The sequence below is a fragment of the Pollicipes pollicipes genome, unplaced genomic scaffold, assembly GCF_011947565.3.
Source record: "Pollicipes pollicipes isolate AB1234 unplaced genomic scaffold, Ppol_2.1 Scaffold_6138;HRSCAF=7277_pilon_pilon_pilon, whole genome shotgun sequence".
Lineage (NCBI taxonomy): Eukaryota > Metazoa > Arthropoda > Thecostraca > Pollicipedomorpha > Pollicipedidae > Pollicipes > Pollicipes pollicipes.
The window spans coordinates 18,221,305-18,239,213 of record NW_023596818.1 but is presented as its reverse complement, the minus strand read 5'-3'; the positions used below and the strand labels follow the sequence as shown (position 1 = coordinate 18,239,213).

General features: G+C 55.8%; 1 protein-coding gene across 2 annotated transcripts; it reads left to right on the top strand.

Moving 5' to 3' along the window:
* The first annotated feature begins 430 nt into the window (after window positions 1-430).
* LOC119106418 (serine/threonine-protein kinase mrck-1) lies at window positions 431-17,583 on the top strand. 2 transcript variants are annotated; one of them, XM_037230062.1, is made up of 9 exons: window positions 431-637; window positions 5,658-5,745; window positions 7,097-7,194; window positions 8,405-8,535; window positions 9,200-9,272; window positions 11,529-11,632; window positions 12,119-12,224; window positions 12,738-12,879; window positions 13,351-13,484. In XM_037230062.1, exons 1-8 carry the CDS (start codon window positions 485-487, stop codon window positions 12,870-12,872), a joined length of 888 nt encoding a protein of 295 aa, XP_037085957.1. In that variant the 5' UTR covers window positions 431-484; the 3' UTR covers window positions 12,873-12,879; window positions 13,351-13,484. The 2 variants fall into 2 exon arrangements, with proteins under 2 accessions (XP_037085957.1, XP_037085958.1); XM_037230063.1 differs by lacking the exons at window positions 431-637; window positions 5,658-5,745; window positions 7,097-7,194; window positions 8,405-8,535; window positions 9,200-9,272 and adding exons at window positions 10,786-11,261; window positions 13,829-14,038; window positions 14,768-14,935; window positions 16,634-17,583 and having other exon boundaries at window positions 13,351-13,524.
* The last annotated feature ends 326 nt before the right edge of the window (window positions 17,584-17,909 follow it).

Genomic DNA, 17,909 nt, shown 5'->3' with positions numbered 1-17,909 from the left:
CAACGCTCGGACGGGCGGCGAGTGCTGATGACGCGTGACACGGCACTACTTCTGGCGTGAGAGGGGCGCGGCGTCGCATGTCAGCAGCCGTGTCGTCGCGTGTCAGGAGCAGGAAGTGAGAGCGTGTCACCAAGAAGCGCGCGTGCCATCAGCCGGGCGCGCCCCACACCTCGCCGTTACATCACCGGCACAAATCGCACCATGTCAACACACCGCACGCTCGCGGCCTCGGCGTCTTCGCCAAACGGCGGCGCTGCGCTGAGGGCCGGCGACTGCGCGGTGCCTCTACGCTGAAGGCCGGCGCGCCGCGGCCAGCTGGCGGCTGAGGCCCGACGTCACCGACGCCGACCGCGCGTCGATGCGGGCACGCAGACGCGGAGCGCGGCGCCGTCGCGACCGACGACCGACGCGGCGGCCGTCAGCGGGACGGACGCGGCGGTGTGTGGGCGTGCAGGGTGCAGCGGCGAGAGCGCCAGCGGCCGCGATGTGCGACGTTAGCGGCTGCTCCAGCGAGGTGGGTAGCGTGAGTGACGACGGCCGAGACGCCATGCTGGACATCCTGGGCGAGTTCCAGCGGCTGTACCAGACGCGGATGGAGCGGCTGGAGCGGGACCCGGCGGCGCCCTCCTACAGCAAGGTCAGTTCCTTCCCGCCGCCCTCCCGGCGACCGGGAAGGTCTGGTGACACGAGCCGGCCTGGTTACGCCGTTGACGTCATGGTGGGCGGGCCGCAGGACAAACATTGCGAGTGCCTCAGCTTCTCGTTCGGGATAGCGCTCCCTTTGTTCGGGCTAGCCGCGGATTGAGGCTCAATGAGGATAGAAAAGCTGTTAAAGGCCGGGCAGGTCCATGGCTATTGTAAACCTGTCCTAACTTGGGGTGATCTTGTGACCGGGGAGGACAACACGCTCTGTTTTGACAACACTGTTCGACATCGCCGATGAGCCAGCAGTGGGAAATCTCTTTGTTATCGCTACGAGGCGAAGGCGGTGAATTTAGAGCTCCAACACTCTGGCTTGTGGTGTGGGTGGGTGTGTCTATCTTGGATGGTGCCGAGCGAGCGCTATCGCGTTTCCTGTGGCACCAGTCACCATCACAGATGCGTGAGTCAGGTGCCAAGAACAGCGCTTGCTTGAAGTTGACTCTCTGGTCAGATAAGATTACCCACTGGAGCTGATCTCTTCAGTATGTGATTCGGCCTGAACGGAAGCCCATCAGGTCTAACGCGATCTTTTCCTTCTGTCGCGCTGCTGCCATTCTGTGCGCTTGGTAGCTGGTTGAAGTCGGGACCCGAGCTGTAAACAAAGGCTTTCATAACAAACGGCTAGATCAAGCGCATGGAACGCGCACTGTTTGCGAACGATGCACATTTTTAGCCGTGAATTGCCACTGAACCTCTCAGTAACGCTGAGCAAGAGCTCTGGCAAGAGACCAACCGATTCAGCGTTAGGCAGGCGCTGCCACACACGAAGCCAGCCCCTCGCTCGTGATGCTGCCGTGCCTTTCGCCCGCGCTGGGGTCGTAGTCATTTAGAGCACCGGACGATGCCGTTAATCCGCCGCGAGGTCGTGCGGTCCACACCACGCCGCTCGGGGGCGTAGCAGTGCCGGCTGCAGCAGCGGAGCGGGCCGCGCGCACCCGGCCGCGCCTCCTGGATGGGGGGGGGGGGGGAGGGAGTGGATGCCAGGGACGCCACCAGCGGCTCCACGTCGCCGGCTGCGACATGCCGTGCCGCCGGGAAGGGGCTGATAGGCTGCTTGGTTGGTTGGTTGGGGAAAGACTGCTTGAATGACTGTGCGGTGGGGATAGGGAGGAGTGTGACGAGGATGTAAACAGAGCGTAAAGCGGGAGCTCACACCATTTGCTTTTGGTGGGACTGCTCAGGATTTTTTAGAAATGGCACGCTCTTGACATGAAAGGTGTTTTTGGTGGTGGGTTCAAATGAAGAGCTGAAAGTCGTGACCCACACGGATACGAATTCGTTGTGACCGATGATGGTCACCTCGAACCCGGTCATGAGAACAAGTGCTTTTATACTGACGATCACATAAACCATCCCAAAATCATCAGCAATGCATCAAGTTCAATGACTTCGGGCCCGTGTGAAGGCAACACATGCAAAACATTGAGACCGCTTGCCTGTGCTGCCCCGTCTGGTCTCTTGCGACCCGCTCGGGCAAGGCGATTGCAAAATACATATCCAAGGCCGCCACCCACCATTGCAACACAGATGGCGTTAGCGCGTCACGCGCTGTGCGATTGAACACGGGTGGGACACACGCTCGCTCAGGAGCCGCACTCCCCCGCGCGTATTAACCGACCCCGGGGGAGGCTTCCAGTGACCGGCTCATGGGGAGCACCAGACAGGGACTTCGCTGGCGCTGGTGTACCGACCACCTCGAGTGGTTCTGCTCGAGCGCTCCCCACCAGTACCACACATCTGTGTCTTATCTTATGTTGGCTATGGTTATCGACCCACCAGCCGATCCTCTGTCCGTTACCCTCGCGGATACCTCGCCGAGCGGCGGAGTAGGGTAAGCAGCGCCCCCACAGCCAGGCCAAACCGTCACCACCATGTGCAGCGGGTCCTGCAGGCTTTGCAGCGAGATGCCAGCGTATGCGTGCAGCAGCAAGCGCCGCGTGGTCATCTGTCAACAGAGAAGCCGCCGAAGTGACCTAAACTCCGTGGCGCGGACCGGTCTCGTGGCGCGTGACCTCGCACCACGCTGTGTCGGACGTGTGCTCGTCTCTCCGCCGGCGCCGGGCGACTGCTGTGTACACTCGGCTGTGTCGTCTCTGTGGAGCGCGTCCACCTCCGCGCTGCGCCGGGCGGCTGTGTCCTTTCTCAGCGCTGCGCCGGGCGACTGTGTCGGCTGTGTGGAGCGCCGCCCACCTCAGCGTTGCGCCGGGCGGCTGTATCGTCTCCCAGTGCTGCGCCGAGCGGTTGTGTCGTCTCTTGGAGCGCCGCCCACCTCAGCGCTGCGCCGGGCGGCTGTGTCGTCTCCCAGTGCTGCGCCGGGCGGCTGTGTCGGCTGTATGCACAGCCCCTTGGTCGGTCTGTTCGCCGTCACTTCCTGCCGCCTGCCACCGGAACAGAGCCCCATCTCTCCGCTCGGTTCGCCGAATCAGTGCCACGAGCACTCAGCTCAGGGCTTTGTGATACGCAGTAGTCTGTGGTCAGAACTTGGCAGCAAAAAGTACGCTTTCAGGGCACCAAGGCGGCTCATGGTGGTGACACGGAACTTGGATACGTCGGTGCAATTGTTCATGTGCATTTACACATGGGCTAACTCGCGAATTCCTCTTGTTTTTAGACCACGGCGAAATGATCAGCAGCCGTAACATACCAAAGCCTGAGGAGCTGGCCCGCCGCGCGGCCGTGTGTCGGGGTCCCGTTAGGAACACACCGCCAAAGTGTCGGGGTGCCGCTATGAACACACTGCCAAAGTGCAGCACAGCGATCCTAAACCACCGCCGCAATCGCCACGACGTGCCGCTGCAGCCAAGACTGCCCGAGGCTCGGCTTTATCGGTTATCAGGCGTGCATTCGAAAGCTCGGCGGTATCACCACACCCCGCATTGGAAACCCCGCCCGCGGCCATAGCCAGACGCTCTCGCCGCGTCCCTCGTCAGATCCCCTTGTGCTGTCCCAGCTTGTGACGTTGCCGGCTGGACTGCGGTCTCCTGACGCCAGCCGGCCGACAGAGGCGGCCCACGGCGGTGATTAGGCCGGCGAATGCGGCGCCGCTGCGGTTCTGAACCGCCGCCGCCGCCGCCGCCGCCGCGGTCGTCTGTTTTCGCAGGCCGGCGCGGCGGTGACGTGGCGCGCTGGAACGGCCGCGGGCGCGCCGGCCGAGCTCCGTCATCCGGCGCCGTCCCCTCAGCGGCGTCACGCGACGGGGGGGGGGGGGACGGCCGCCAGCCGCCGCCAGCTGCTGATGGGGGAGGGACACCTGAGGGACGGCGCCGCGGACCTCAGAAGGAGTGCAGGGGAGGGGTAGGACGGGGGGTACGTTACATAGCGTCGAGGGCGGATGTTAGGTTGCCCGGGACCCGCGGGCAGACGTGGCCTGTTGCCACTGCAGAGCGCCGAGCCTCAGCACCGGTGCCAGCTGGTGTCTGGCGGCGTCAGAGATCGGGGTGTGACTCCCTGGGTCATGTCTGTTCAGCCGAAGTGTACTGCAGCTCGCGTGTCAGCGAAAGATTCACACCGATGTATTTATATATCAAGCAAGCGGACGCGAATATATCTATTTTTATTACCGGTTCTTCTTTTTGACCTGCTTTAGGTGCGCTGAAAATGAAAAAAATTACTGCGAAGTCGGAGGAGAGTTGCAAAGCGGAAGGTTTAGAATCCATGGTTCCCCACACGTTAAGAAATTGTCACCCTTGCTTTTTCCACCGCCCAGCATATTTCGTGCCCAGTGTTTTAGGTTTCCGTCGATCTTTTTCAACAAATCAGGACGTTTCCGTTTAAAAGGACTACCATTTCTGATCCTGACGCCTGCCATTTTTGCCCGTTTGCAGCTGGCTATGAGGTGTTGCAGCATTTTGGCAACGGGTATGGAAAGGCGAGGAAAAAAACGAATAATTTATTTGTTTCAAATAGAAATACGCATCCCTCATTATCTGATTGTCCGAAGATAGGTGAACAGCAAGCGAATTCAACCATCGTCAATCTGCGCATTGCAAGGCATTTCATACATTACAGCCGAAATATTTCTGTTTTTGCCCCAAAACCGTCAGGGCAGCCGGCATGTGGCCCCACACCTAGTCCATCGCTGTCGTCGCGTCCGGTAGCCGGCTTCTCTGGCCGGCCGTCGGTGGTTACTCTGGAGCCCTGTCACCGGCGGCACCTGACCCCTGACCAGAATAGCCCGCGGCAAGGTCATTAGCCGTTGGCGCACCGCGTCCTCCAGTCACAGCCGGCGGACGCGGGGGTCGACCTTGAAAACAAGGATGGGGGAACCAGGGGAAGGAGCATCGGCCGTTCAAATTTGGTAAAATGCGTCATTTACCCTTTAAATTCGGCGACAAGCTCATATTCGTCCCATGGCTTTCCATGGTAAAGCATGAATGAAATACAAATTGTTTTGCCCTGACACCTTTGGTGAGAGCTGACATTGCTCGGAAAAATAAGCTGCAGCACAGCATCGGGCGACCGAACCCGGGATTTTGGCTGTGTTGTGTATGAATCAGCAGGCCATCCGAGAGACTAGTTAAGAAGTGGCGACCATTCCCGGTGAATAAGTTTGGACCACGTCATTCATTATCTACCATAATTGTCCCGGATTCTTCCGTCAGTCTGCGTTTTACATTGAGCATTCACAAAAGCTCTGCAACCATGCTCTATAAAAGGGAGCTTTATGCCGCTTGAATATCATGGAGGGATTTCGTGTGAGTTGATTGCTTTTTTCTCTCTTTTTCTATCACTGCATTTATCATGAGCTCCTATGCACGCCTACACTTAACATAATGAGTGCGTCTTTGAACGTTTGCGTTAGATGGAAGAAGTACGCGTGCCCAGGAAAAACTACGTTCCTGCTGCTAAATGTCCCGTCAAAGCGTACTAATGCAGCACATTAGCTCCATGGGTGTTCTTGGGTTTGGCCACACGGCCGAAGCGGCGTTAACATTCTTCTCCCACGTTTGCGGCAGGACAAGATGGAGCTGCTGGAGGACTGGATCGGCGACCTGAACCAGCAGAACCGCACTCTGGTGGAGACAGTGAAGGAGCTGGAGACAGGTGCGCTGGACGGCGTTATGTCCGCCCCTTCAGCCGCGGCACCGAGCTGCGCCGCTGTGCACAGAACAGTCAGAGAGGCGCGGCCTGCTTTGGCTGTGAAATAGCTACTGTGAGACTCGTGAGGCGCTATGATATTTCGCGGGCAAACAGGTTAGCGGTTAAAGGCGACGCAGTCAGGGCTGAGTATTTGCAGCGTTTGGAATTCGAATCCCAGGGGAAGTGGATTTGGATTTGGATTCGGATTCGAATTCGAGGAGTCGAACACAGATTCTGATATCTGCATCGAAATATTGAATAATACAATGACAAAAAATGAGGACGGGCGACTCGGTCCTATGCAGAATCGACATGTACGTCGCAGTTCATTCTTTCACTGTTGCTCTCCTGTTCTTCTTGCTCCTGTTGCTCACGTCAGGATTCGAAAATAAGGTGCAAGCGCAGCCCTGTTTTGAATGAACCATTGGTTACCGATACATACCAACTACTATGCATTGGTAGCGGCACTTTTTCAGGGTATGGAGGGAGGCAATGTCGATTGCAAAGTCAATCCCGATGTTGCAGCGCCCATGAAATTTTGATATCCAGACATTAATTCTTCTAACGTTGGGTGGTTGACTTACCGATCGAGGAAAACCACTACCAGGCCCTTCCGTTTCGGCGACAATGGTCTGCAGCGAATCAACGTCCTGTGCTGTATGTGGCAGCGAGGTCCGTGAAAGGCGTACTGCCAATGATCGCCCCACGGCTCTCGGTGGTGCCGGGGATCGCTCCACGGCTCTCGGTGGTGCCGGGGATCGCTCCACGGCTCTCGGTGGTGCCAGGGATCGCTCCCCGGCTCTCGGTGGTGCCGGGTATCGCTCCACGGCTCTCGGTGGTGCCGGGGATCGCCCCACGGCTCTCGGTGGTGCCGGGGATCGCTCCACGGCTCTCGGTGGTGCCGGGTATCGCTCCACGGCTCTCGGTGGTGCCGGGTATCGCTCCACAGCTCTCGTTGATGTCGGGTATCGCTCCCCGGCTCTCGGTGGTGCCGGGGATCGCCCCACGGCTCTCGGTGGTGCCGGGGGATCGCTTCACGGCTCTCGGTGGTGCCGGGGAACGCTTCACGGCTCTCGGTGGTGGCCGGGGATCGCTCCCCGTCTCTCCGTGGTGCCAGGGATCGCTCCCCGGCTCTCGGTGGTGCCAGGGATCGCTCCCCGGCTCTCGGTGGTGCCGGGGATCGCTCCCCGGCTCTCGGTGGTGACCGGGGATCGCTCCCCGGCTCTCGGTGGTGCCGGGGATCGCTCCCCGGCTCTTGGTGGGGCCGGGATTGCTCCCCAGCTCTCGATGATGACCGGGTGTCGACCTCCGGCAGAGGCGTCCCGCCGCTGTGAGATGCTGGAGAGCCGCCTGGTCTCCACCACTTCCAGCACCAAGCAGTACATGTTGCAGCTGCACCAGCTACAGCGGCAGGTACGTGCCAGAGGCGGCGGCGGATCTCACGTTCTCGGTTTGCCGTGTATGGGCTCTGCCTCACGTCTGGTTTTTACGGGCCGAGTCCGTTGCAACCCGGCAACGGTGCTGTGCGTTGCCCTGTGTTTTGCGTCAGCGGGAGGCTTAGAGTCTTATTGATGTGTACACAACGCACATATATGTGCGGTATATATGTTAACGATATGCATGTTGGCCGTAAAATGCAATGCCGTTGATGCCTCCTTAAAAACCCAATAACAGCACACTAACTTAAGACGTTCGAATGGCGAGCGCCTCATCAGGAAAGGTTTATTCGTGATAATGATGAGAAGGTATGTATCTGACGTGGTGGACAACCTTGTTCTGAAACAGCCGTAAACTGTTGAGACATGTGAGGGACATTGGTACTACGGTGCTGTCCATGACCTACACTGCTGCACCGTGCGAAGGCGGCGTAAACGGAGGCCAGCTACGCTCCATTGGCACCGCAGCTCACACATGCGCCGCAGCTGCGAACGTGGGCCACTCCCCGCCCGGCAGGCCACAGGCGCGGCAGGCGATGGCTGACAAACCGCAGATCGAGTGACGTCACTAGTCCCACCCACCACCCGCCAGGCCACAGGTGCAGCAGGTGATGGCTGACCAACCGCAGACTGAGTGACGTCACTGGTCCCACTCCCCGCCCGCCAGGCCACAGGTGCAGCAGGCAATGGCTGACCAACCGCAGACCAAGTGACGTCACTGGTCCCACTCCCCACCCGCCACGCAATAGGCGCGGCAGGGGATGGCTGATCAACCGCAGCCTGAGTGACATCACTGACGTCACTGACGTCTCTCTTCCCCCGCTAAGCCACTGGTGTGGGCGCAGGACCTGTGTCCACAGGGTCCCAGGCCCAGCGTGCTGCCCGACTGTTCGCAGGTGGCAGAGAGGCGCGAAACAGCAAGATGGCGTCATTCGATGATGCTCCCCTCGATGCCGGTCCCAAACCACGCGAGCGAGATGGCGGTGTCCGGCCCCTTCTTCCTGCCCTTTTCCATGCTCTCACAGGATGCAGCAGCGAAGAACTGGCCAACTGCAGACCGAGATGACAGTCACTGGTGTCAATCCAGCCCGTCCCCACAGGTGCAGCAGATGATGGCTGACCGGCTACAGGCCGAGAGCCACGCCGGCGAGATGACGTCACTGATGCCACTCCGCCCGTCCCCACAGGTGCAGCAGCTGATGGCCGGCCGGCTGCAGGCCGAAAGCCGCGCCGGTGAGATGACGTCACTGGTCGACCGGCTAACCGCTGAGAACGAGCAGTTGCGCCAACAGGTGGAGCTCGCCGGCGACGGGCTTGGGTCAGTGGCCTCCTGGCGGCCGCGCATGCAATGCTGGGCTGCGGTTAAGCGGTTCTCGTGGCTCACGAGGTTGATGGTATGTGTGCGGGTACGCGATCTGATAGGTCAGGGCAGTGAAATCTCTGGATTGTTAGAGACGCGGGCTTGTCAGCTGTTGAAAGTCTAAACATGGCCTTGGAAGCACTACACTTTTAACTAACTTTTAACTTTTGTCTCATTTCATTTTTTATGATTCGGAGAGATAGTAATAAATTCTAGCTGTGTTTAGATGAGACGGTGGTAAGTCTGAGGTGGTTATCGCTGTATTGTAGGCATAGGTGTGATTTTGTTTAACACATGAGGGAACTGAGCTTACGCTGGATTAACCATCACCACCATCCCGCGAAAAGATAAACCGCGCTTTACTGGTTCCTGTAATCCTTCCAATATTTCCGGCAATTCTTTTGTAAAATTGGTGCAGACCATAACATGAGGCACCACTCATTCAGGGGCTTTCGTGCTGCGGCTTTCCACTTCTGCGGTTACACAGCAGAGTTCTGGCCCATTCCAAGCTCGTCATCTAATGCTCAACACAGCAGCCCTGTGCCGCACCGCCGACGTTGCTCTCACGATTCATCCGCATCCCGGCCACCAGAGGCGCTAACATAGATGTTCTATGTTGCAGAGGGCAGCACAGCGCCAACCGCCCGCCACCGCAGGGAGTGGTCTCCGACGAGCGTGCTCGGCCACCAGCTAAGGTCAGTGAACCTTGTCAACAGCGCTAAAGGTCGGATAGCCCGAAAACGTTCGGATGTTGACGATGGTTTCAAACTGCACCGGGGCAGCACGTTTGCTGGTGGACTGCGCCCACTGTTTACAGCAATATCCCTCCGTGCCCGCAACCGTAGCGTTGCACTAACGTTGACTCCTGCAGCAATGTAAACGAGGTGGACGAATTCTAGCTCAGAGAAATAAGTGGCTTAAACGTTTTTGATGATGTGACGCGACTGGTACGCTGCAGCGTATTTGTGACATGGCATATTTAGTACATTTGCCCGGTCGTCATCCAGACCTTCCTATGTTGTCGCACTTCAATTATCTCGATGATGTGCGTATATATATATATATATATATATATATATATATATATATATATATATATATATATATACACGCATACATATATTACATGTAAATCACATGCATGTTTTTATATACACACGAATATATATATATATATATATATATATATATATATATATATATATATATATATATATATATATATATATATATATATATATATATGCAATTTGATATTAGCCAGTGGTACGTTATTTCTACCTTTAAAAGCATCATAAGAAATCTACTCCAATGTTAGTAATTGTACAACACCCTGTAACGTTGCCCGCAGTATGGCATCATTAAAGAATACATATGTGCCAGATGTTCCTGATTGTTTTGTTTTTGTTTTTTGTTTTTCATGGAAAATATGATAAACATCTTAATAACAAAAATAAAGCAGATTTCGTTCCGCACCGACGCAGGATTCGGGTCTGAAAAATGCAGCTAGGGAAGCGGTCCATGACGTCTAATGCCGATATGATAGCAGGGATATCAGAACTCTGTTCTGAGACTGGCCCAAATGGCATATAGTAGAAAGTGATAAATCATGCGTTGGTAGCGTGCGGTTTTGTGACACAAACGCACAAAATAGGACTTGCAGCATGACATTTCAGTCTTTCTTGGTATATAGCGAAGCGTGGTTTCCCACGCTCTCCATAGAATAAAATCCTGGTCAGCGAACTTTACAGCCAGCAGTACCTGACATAGCTGGGATCTACGAGACTCTTTGTGATTGAATACACTGGACTTACGGGGCAAAACGTGACATAGTAACAGCTCATCACGACAATCACGCATCACACCTCAGGCTTGCGTGGCTCCTTGTGATGAAGGCCACCTGTTTCCTTCGTTCTGCATGGCCGCTCCACTATCTAGCCGTCCTGTGACGGTTGCGTCAAACATTTCCGATCGCTTCGATAACGATTCACCGAGAGCTCCGACCGGCGGGGTCAGCATCGCCCCGGCCTTGAGCGCGCCCCGAGCCGAGATACGGCGTGCCTCCGAGGCCCCTTTGACCGCTCGCGACGGGCGAAGATTATCCCTCTTGACCCGGGAACACCAGGGGGTGCTCTTGGGTGATCTTTTGGGCGCTCCATCACCCGGCAACCGCCACTGGCACCAGCCGTCGGTCGTCGTTCATTCGTCACTGCCGCTTCCTGCGGCACATCTGACACTTCATTGTCATCCGGAAGCGACAGCGGAGCACGTTCTCTTGAGTTCTGCGTATAGAACCTCTGCGTTCACGCTCAACTCTGGCGGCGACGACAGAAACTACCACGTACTTAACGCCCTTTACACTCCCCGTGGTGCGGCCGCCGCTCTTATCTAAACAAGTGGAGCAGTCGGCCACTGGGCTCGCGCCTCAGCTGAGTCGGTGCGTGCGAGACGGCGGCGCCCGGTGAGAGGTGCTGGCGCCGGTGTGCAAGAACGCTGCCCCAGTTCGGTGGAAAGGTTTTGCAGCGGTGAGGCTGTAGTGTGCGGGCTCGGCGTTGAGTGCAAGTGACTCGGGCTCCCAAGTCGATGGCAAGTCAGCTTCGGGTTTATTTATAGTGGTTTCAGCAAGACTGAAGACTTCATTGGGTCCAAGCGTTGAACAGATTCTAGACCCATTTTACGCCGTGGTACGTGTGGGATGGTACTGCAGTGCTGGCTTGTGTTCAGAAAAGAGGCGATTTGTGCCTGGAAAAATAGTAGGGAACGTTAAATATCATTGCTGCTTATGGCCCTCAGAAATGGTTCTGTGATCTCTTCGTTTGGTTCGGATCTTACTCGGCCGTTTACTGCTTCAGCCGAGAAGTGAGTGGACTAATGCGATGGGGCTGGCATTGTCAGTCTTTTTGACCCGTGTACATAGCTGAGGAGTTAGTGTCATATGACTCTACCCTCAGACTGGTGAAGATGTCAGCGATCACTTGCTTCGCCTGAAGTCGGATCTGCGGGTGGCGCTGCGAGAGAAGGAGGACCTTCAAGAAATACTGGAGATCCGGAAGTGGTGAGCCTGTGAACGCCATGCGGTTCCTCCAAAAAAGTGTTGTGTTATGTGGTATGCCAAGCTTCGTGGGAAGATCCTCCGCATTATATGTTGCCTACTCCAGAATGGCGTGATACTTGGTGTAAACGCGCTCAAAGGAGCTCCAGTACTCCTGATTCCATACTGTTTGTGACGATGCAAATGATTCTCCAGGTCGTAAACTAGTTCACGTCACGCATAGGCTGGTTGTGTTGACCCGTGGTGGCGTTCCAATGAGCTGGAGGAGAGCCAGGCGCCGGTCAGTTCCCATCACGCAGAGGCTGGCTGCATTGACTCGTGGTGCCGTCCCAGTGAGCTGGAGGAGGGTCAGGTGCCGGTCAGTTTCCGTCACGCAGAGGCTGGCTGTGTTGACCCGTGGCGCCGTTCCAGTGAGGTGGAGGAGGGTCAGGTGCCGGTCAGTTTCCGTCACGCAGAGGCTGGCTGTGTTGACCCGTGGCGCCGTTCCAGTGAGCTGGAGGAGAGTCAGGCGGAGGTCGCCGATCTCAAATCTACACTGGACCGAGTGAGGTCGGCGCCGGCCGCCACGCCCTCCACAGCCGGCCCCAGGCACAAGGTCAGCCCCATCCGGGGTCGGCGGCAGGGGCGTATCACATGGGTTGACGGCCGAGGAGTTTGGGCTGACGCGCTGAGCAGTTTGGTCACCGGGCCGAAGTGTTTAGTTTGACGGGCAAGGAGTTTATTTTAATGAGCTTAGGAGTTTTGTCCGACGGACTAAGAAGATTAATTTGAAGCACACTTTTACACGGGGTATGCGATGCTGTTTTATTGACCCTAATGCGTTTAATTGGTTAACAGTGGTGGAAGAGGAGAGGAGGGCTGCTACAATGCAGTTCAAACCGAAAATAATACAGCAAATCAGATCCGTATGGTTTAGGAAGTGTTGCTCTCGATGGAAGCGGCCGTGATATCCGAACCGATTTTGGTAATCCCTCCAGCGAGAAACTGTTACTTCTTACCTTGGTCACGGGATTTCTCAATAGAGGTGGCCACACGCTTATCTCCAGTAGGACCTGAAGTTGCGGAGGGCCATCGTCAGCGTCTGTGACGCGACCTCTGGCGCCGGCAGGTCGAGCCACCTGCGGAGGTTCACCGCCTGCAGCGGACACTGCAGGGACCTTGTCGACCAGCGGAATCAGGCCCTAGCCGAACTAGCCAAGGTCAAGGTCCGCCTCATGGAGGTCATGGAGGAACAGGTCGATGAGAAAGAGGTCAGTGGGAATCGCCTCTCTCGAAAACCAAGGAGCCCAGATGAGCAGATATTTTCAAACTGGAACAAGGTTGATAGATGGCTTTTGAACGTTTAGATGTAGGAGAATTTCTGGGAACCAAACGGCTACACCGAACCCGAGAACTTTGCCTTTTATCTCACATGGCATGTTTCTTTGAAATTATTCGGTTGAACAGTCTATCTGCTGAACCAAAATGCTCACAATGTTTGAGGGTTGATGTTTCGAACGTGTCAAAATCAGTACAGGTAAGCATGTAACGTCAACATGGTGTCGTAATGTAGACTTTCAACGCCGCATTACCAAAATAATGGCTCTCTAATGGGGTGCTGGTGCGGGAGTCATTGTCAGCCCTGCTCCGCAGCATGTTCACTGTATTTTTGGTCCACGCCAGTCAGTGACCTCGCTCCCCCCTCGTGACTCGCCCTGACCCCGTCTGCTGCTGCGCTGCAGGAGGTGGCCGAATCGCCCCGGGAAGCATTCACTAGCGACTCTGACGTCATCTCCGAGTGTGACGTCAGCAAGGCGCCGCAGCAGGCCAACGGCCACCTTCCCCAGTCCATGCAGCGCCGGTCCGCCGTCCAGACACAGCCGACCAATCAGACGACGTGGCGGCTGCAGAACGAGGTACGTGGCGCTCCCCGTCTGCTGACGTCATCGCATGGGGACACGAGGGTCTGGGGACACGGGGCTCGATTCTCCGCGGTGCTTGCCCTTCCCGCCGACGTGAGAGGCAGGCGATGTCATAAAACGTCAGTTGCCAAGTGCGTCGTAAAACCACAAAAAATTACCTGGGACTGTCTCATCCTCACCAGCATCAACTATATCAGGGACGCCGGCGACGGTAGATTCACCCCAGCCGATAGCATTTGGGAGAACTCATGGCCCTTCTTTTCGACTCTGACCCCGACCTCTTCTGTTGACCCGACAGCTGGAGGAGCGCGCCCAGCTGATCTCCGACCTGCAGGGCCACCTGGCCAGCTCCAGGAACGAGGTGGCCCTGAAGGACGAGACGCTGGCGCGGCTGGAGGCCAAGCTGGAGGCGGCGAGGCGGGAGCTGGCGGACGTCGGCGAGCGGCTGGCCCAGGCCGACGGCGAGAGAGCCGCCTTCAAGAAGCAGAACGAGATGCTGCAGGCTGAGGTGCGTATGAAAAGGAGGCGCCGAAGTAAGGAAGGTGCGAGCTCTCGACAAGGTCCCCGGAACCAGGTACATCACTGTGATGAGGGGATTTCGCACCCAGTGGAGGGTTACTTCCAGCAGAATTTTGGTTTTGCTTAGAATTAGAGCCCCTTCGGTTCGCTCTGGCCTTGCTGCGCTATGGGGCGAAGGAGAGTTGATAGAGGTGGGGAAAGACGGCGCGGATCTAGAAGTCCTCCGGGGCGAGACTTGCCTGCACAGTGAGCTCTGTAGGTTTCTGCGGCGGCCAGGAGGGGCTCCCGCCAGCGGGTGTACTTAAGCCCGCTCACGGCTGATGCATGCAGTTTGACCGGAAAGACGGGACACTGCGGAGATCCAGGCAAGAAGGATGAAGCGTAAATGGTGAAAGAAGGTCGGATATGTCTTTAAGGTGGTATGGGGTGGGGTTTACATAAATTTGTTTCGGTGTTTTTATGAGTTGTCAGGAGTTAGATACGGTACAACTACAGTGGTCATATGCTGCTCGTTTCGAGGTTCTCAGGATTTCGAAGCACACCCACCCCTCCCTGCACTTCTGGAAGTTCCTCCCACGAGCAGCCGGTAAGTGATCCGAATGGCGCAATCCCAAGTTCTCATGAACAGGAGAACTGAAGCTGCCGCGTAAACCCAATGACAACCAACGTTAGCAGATACGCAGTGCGTGCTCCCTATAGTTCCCCGTCCGTCCGGCAGGTGGCCGAGCTGGGCAGTCGCGTGGAAGAGACCACCAGTGTATCGCAGCGACTGGAGAGGGAAGCTGACCAGCAGATGGAGCAGATCACCGACCTGCAGGAACGACTGCTGGCATCGGAGACACACAACAAAGAGCTTACCGCGAAGTGCGTGGAGAAAGATATGGAGGTTAGTTAAGTCCACTGAAGATGGTTAAAAAAGAAACACTTTCACGCCGATTGTGCGATACCCGCAAAACTGTGGTAAATCGGCGTATGATACGATAATGTCCGAACTCTCAAAGTTTGTGAATCATTCCGCTCTGACTTATGACCTGAGCGTGTCCAAGCTAAATTATTTGCTGAATCATCCCGATGCCGTTGTAGGGACTTCGGCAGAAATTGTTTTTATAATGGTTGAGCGCTATAGAACCGCGCAGCCGAAGCGCCGGAAGGCCACAGTAACCATCTAACAGTTCTCTGAAGCTCAAACATTTTGGACGACTTTGCTTCCATATCTGAGTAATGTTGACCTGAGAAAACACAACACTGGATCAAAAGCGCTGTATGCCACCTGCACCTGCGCGATCTTGCGGGAAATTGTACGAGATGTCGCTGTTGGACAATGAGATGGGCTATAACGATGACCCAGAATAACTGTTGATTGACCCAAACACCAATGCTACAGCTTTGATAGAAACGTGAAAGGCATGAACTCCTGGTTTCCCAGCATGATGAAGTTGTTAGTTGGAATGCTAGTAAAGATCGTCCGTCATTATACCAGGAGGTTCTGATTTAGCTACGTGATCCAGCAAGCATTGACTACTTTGACAACACTCGATGTTTTAAGCTGTGCTTACTTGTTAATTAATAACCACTTTGTCAACGACCCAACACAACCAATGGCAATTGATGACGTTGCTTAACTGGTGACTTCTGCCTTCTGGTGCATTGAAGGTAGATTTTTGCCAGATAATTCCTCCAATAATGATAATAACAATAATAATGCGGCCGAGTTTGTGATGCTTTGTTAACCTGTGTTAGTATCGTGCGGAAACGTCTGTCCAATTTATAAGACCTGCTTACGGAAGCTTGGCTCTGACGCGACTACTGACAAGCCAAAGATTGTTACGCACAGCCGGTTTGAAAGCACACATTGCTGTCCTCGGAATGAGAAGCTTGCAAATAACAGCATAGTAGTAACCCACTCGTGCCCCTCTCTCTCTCTCTCTCTCTCTCTCTCTCTCTCTCTCTCTCTCCTCTCTCTCTCTCTCTCTCTCTCTCTCTCTCTCCTCTCCTCTCTCTCTCTCTCTCTCTCTCTCTCTCTCTCTCCTCTCTCTCTCCTCTCTCTCTCCTCTCTCTCTCTCTCTCTCTCTCTCTCTCCTCTCTCTCTCTCTCTCTCTCTCTCTCTCTCCTCTCTCTCTCTCTCTCTCTCTCTCTCTCTCTCTCTCCCTCTCTCTCTCGTGAGATTATCGGTGGCCTCAGCTGACCGCCTCAGTGGCCTAACCCCAGTAGAGCCAACTCGGCATCGACGACGTTTGTCGAGTATTTGTCGTCAGCAGATCGGTAGTCAATGCAGCTATGTTGTGTCGATGTATCGACGTTCAATAGTCGACCACAATAACGTGTGCGCGGTATGCCGCGGTCGTCCTCACGCCGTCCGTTTTGTTCTGTGCCCTGTGTCGACATACATACCCGTCAGGAGACTACCGCAGCTCCCGCCTCTGCTGTCTGCTGACTTATCGGGTTCCAGTAGACCACCATAACTCCCGACTCCGCGGACGGTCGATGTGTTGGCCAGCGAGCCGTCGTAGCCGCCATCTCTACAGTCTGTCGAGGTATCGGCAGCCAGTAGATCCCCATAACTGTCGCTGCCGTCTGTCGCCAGATCGGCCGCCAATGGACCACCATCAGCTCGCTGCAGCAGGCGCTGCTGGAGTCGAAGCAGCAGGCGGAGGCGCTCCAGCCTGGCCCCTCTTTCCTGAGCAGTCTGCTTGGTGGCGGGGTGAGGCCCAAAGTGGAGAACATCTGAGCGCCGACCTAGCGCCTCTTACGCTCTCTCCCCTCTCACTCTCTGCCCGCCTCTCTGCGTGCCGCCTGCTTCTGACTATCACGCCTGTCCCGCGTGCAGCCCAACTAACAACGCTTGCGCGCCTACTCGCGTCCGCATGACGTCATAGATGCATTGGAGTGACGTCACTATGGAGCGGCATGTTGGTGGCGTCTGGCCTGGCTGCTGGGGCGCAGGAAATCGCCGCTGGCGATGCGTGAGGCCATTGGTCGGCTTGACGTCGACGCTGATGACGTTTATGCTGGTGACGTCATTGATGAAGGGTCTTGATGTCGTCTTAAAAGATATATGACGTGAGGGCTCAAGCTGCTGGACATAATGTTTGAAGCCGTCGTCAGGCGCTGGATAGCGATGTAGTACCCTGGTACACGACAGGCTGAACGATCAGCCGAAAGACCAGCCGATGTTTAGGTCTCGGACAGATGCAGCTCTTTTGCAGCGTTGGGCCAGTGCAACGGCGAGAACAAAACGCTTTTAAGTGGCAAAGCAGATCACTCATACGTGTCCGCTCGCGCTCGGTGCAATATCTGAAGCATTCTAGAGCACCGGTTGCCCGGTTGACTGCAATACCCATGTGGAACGCGTGTGCCAAAGCGTAAGCCAATGTGTTCTTCGGCTGGACGGAAATGCCGATTTATTTATGCTAGCCGCAAGTGTGACCTATGTGGCCGTTTACTAGGTTACAGCATGCGTTCATGCCACAAAATACGTGTCAGTATACCGTCGGTGCGTACGCGGACTGTTAAATAAACAACCTTGTGTCGTGATGTTTCTTTTCTGAGGCGGCGGCGGCTACTCCAGCAGGCAGGTCAGAACACGGACTAACACCGCACCAAGTATGTGTGAATCGAGATGGCAGCATGAGAGTAACCACGGCGTAGCTTGTCGGCTCCGCGCTCCGCCGCGGCGGAGGAGAGCTTCCCCGAGCTTCCGGCTTCTTGTGCACCGTTACAGTGGCTGCTCCACGAGCCGGCCAAGTGCCGCTTCCGCAGCGCATTAGGAGTAGTGGCTCAATGCCTGAAGGTAGGTCTAGGGCCAGGAATATCATCCTATCAGCACTGCAATAGCACTGGCCGAGCATGTTGCCCGATTT

What these genes read in the sequence shown, in the direction of transcription:
- LOC119106418 (XM_037230062.1), top strand. Translation starts at nt 485, where the DNA reads ATGTGCGACGTTAGCGGCTGCTCCAGCGAGGTGGGTAGCGTGAGTGAC. An exon ending in CTCGCCGGCGACGGGCTTGG is followed by an intron (nt 8,536 to 9,199) that starts GTCAGTGGCCTC and finishes TCTATGTTGCAG; the next exon opens with AGGGCAGCACAGCGCCAACC. An exon ending in CAGCCGGCCCCAGGCACAAG is followed by an intron (nt 12,225 to 12,737) that starts GTCAGCCCCATC and finishes TGGCGCCGGCAG; the next exon opens with GTCGAGCCACCTGCGGAGGT.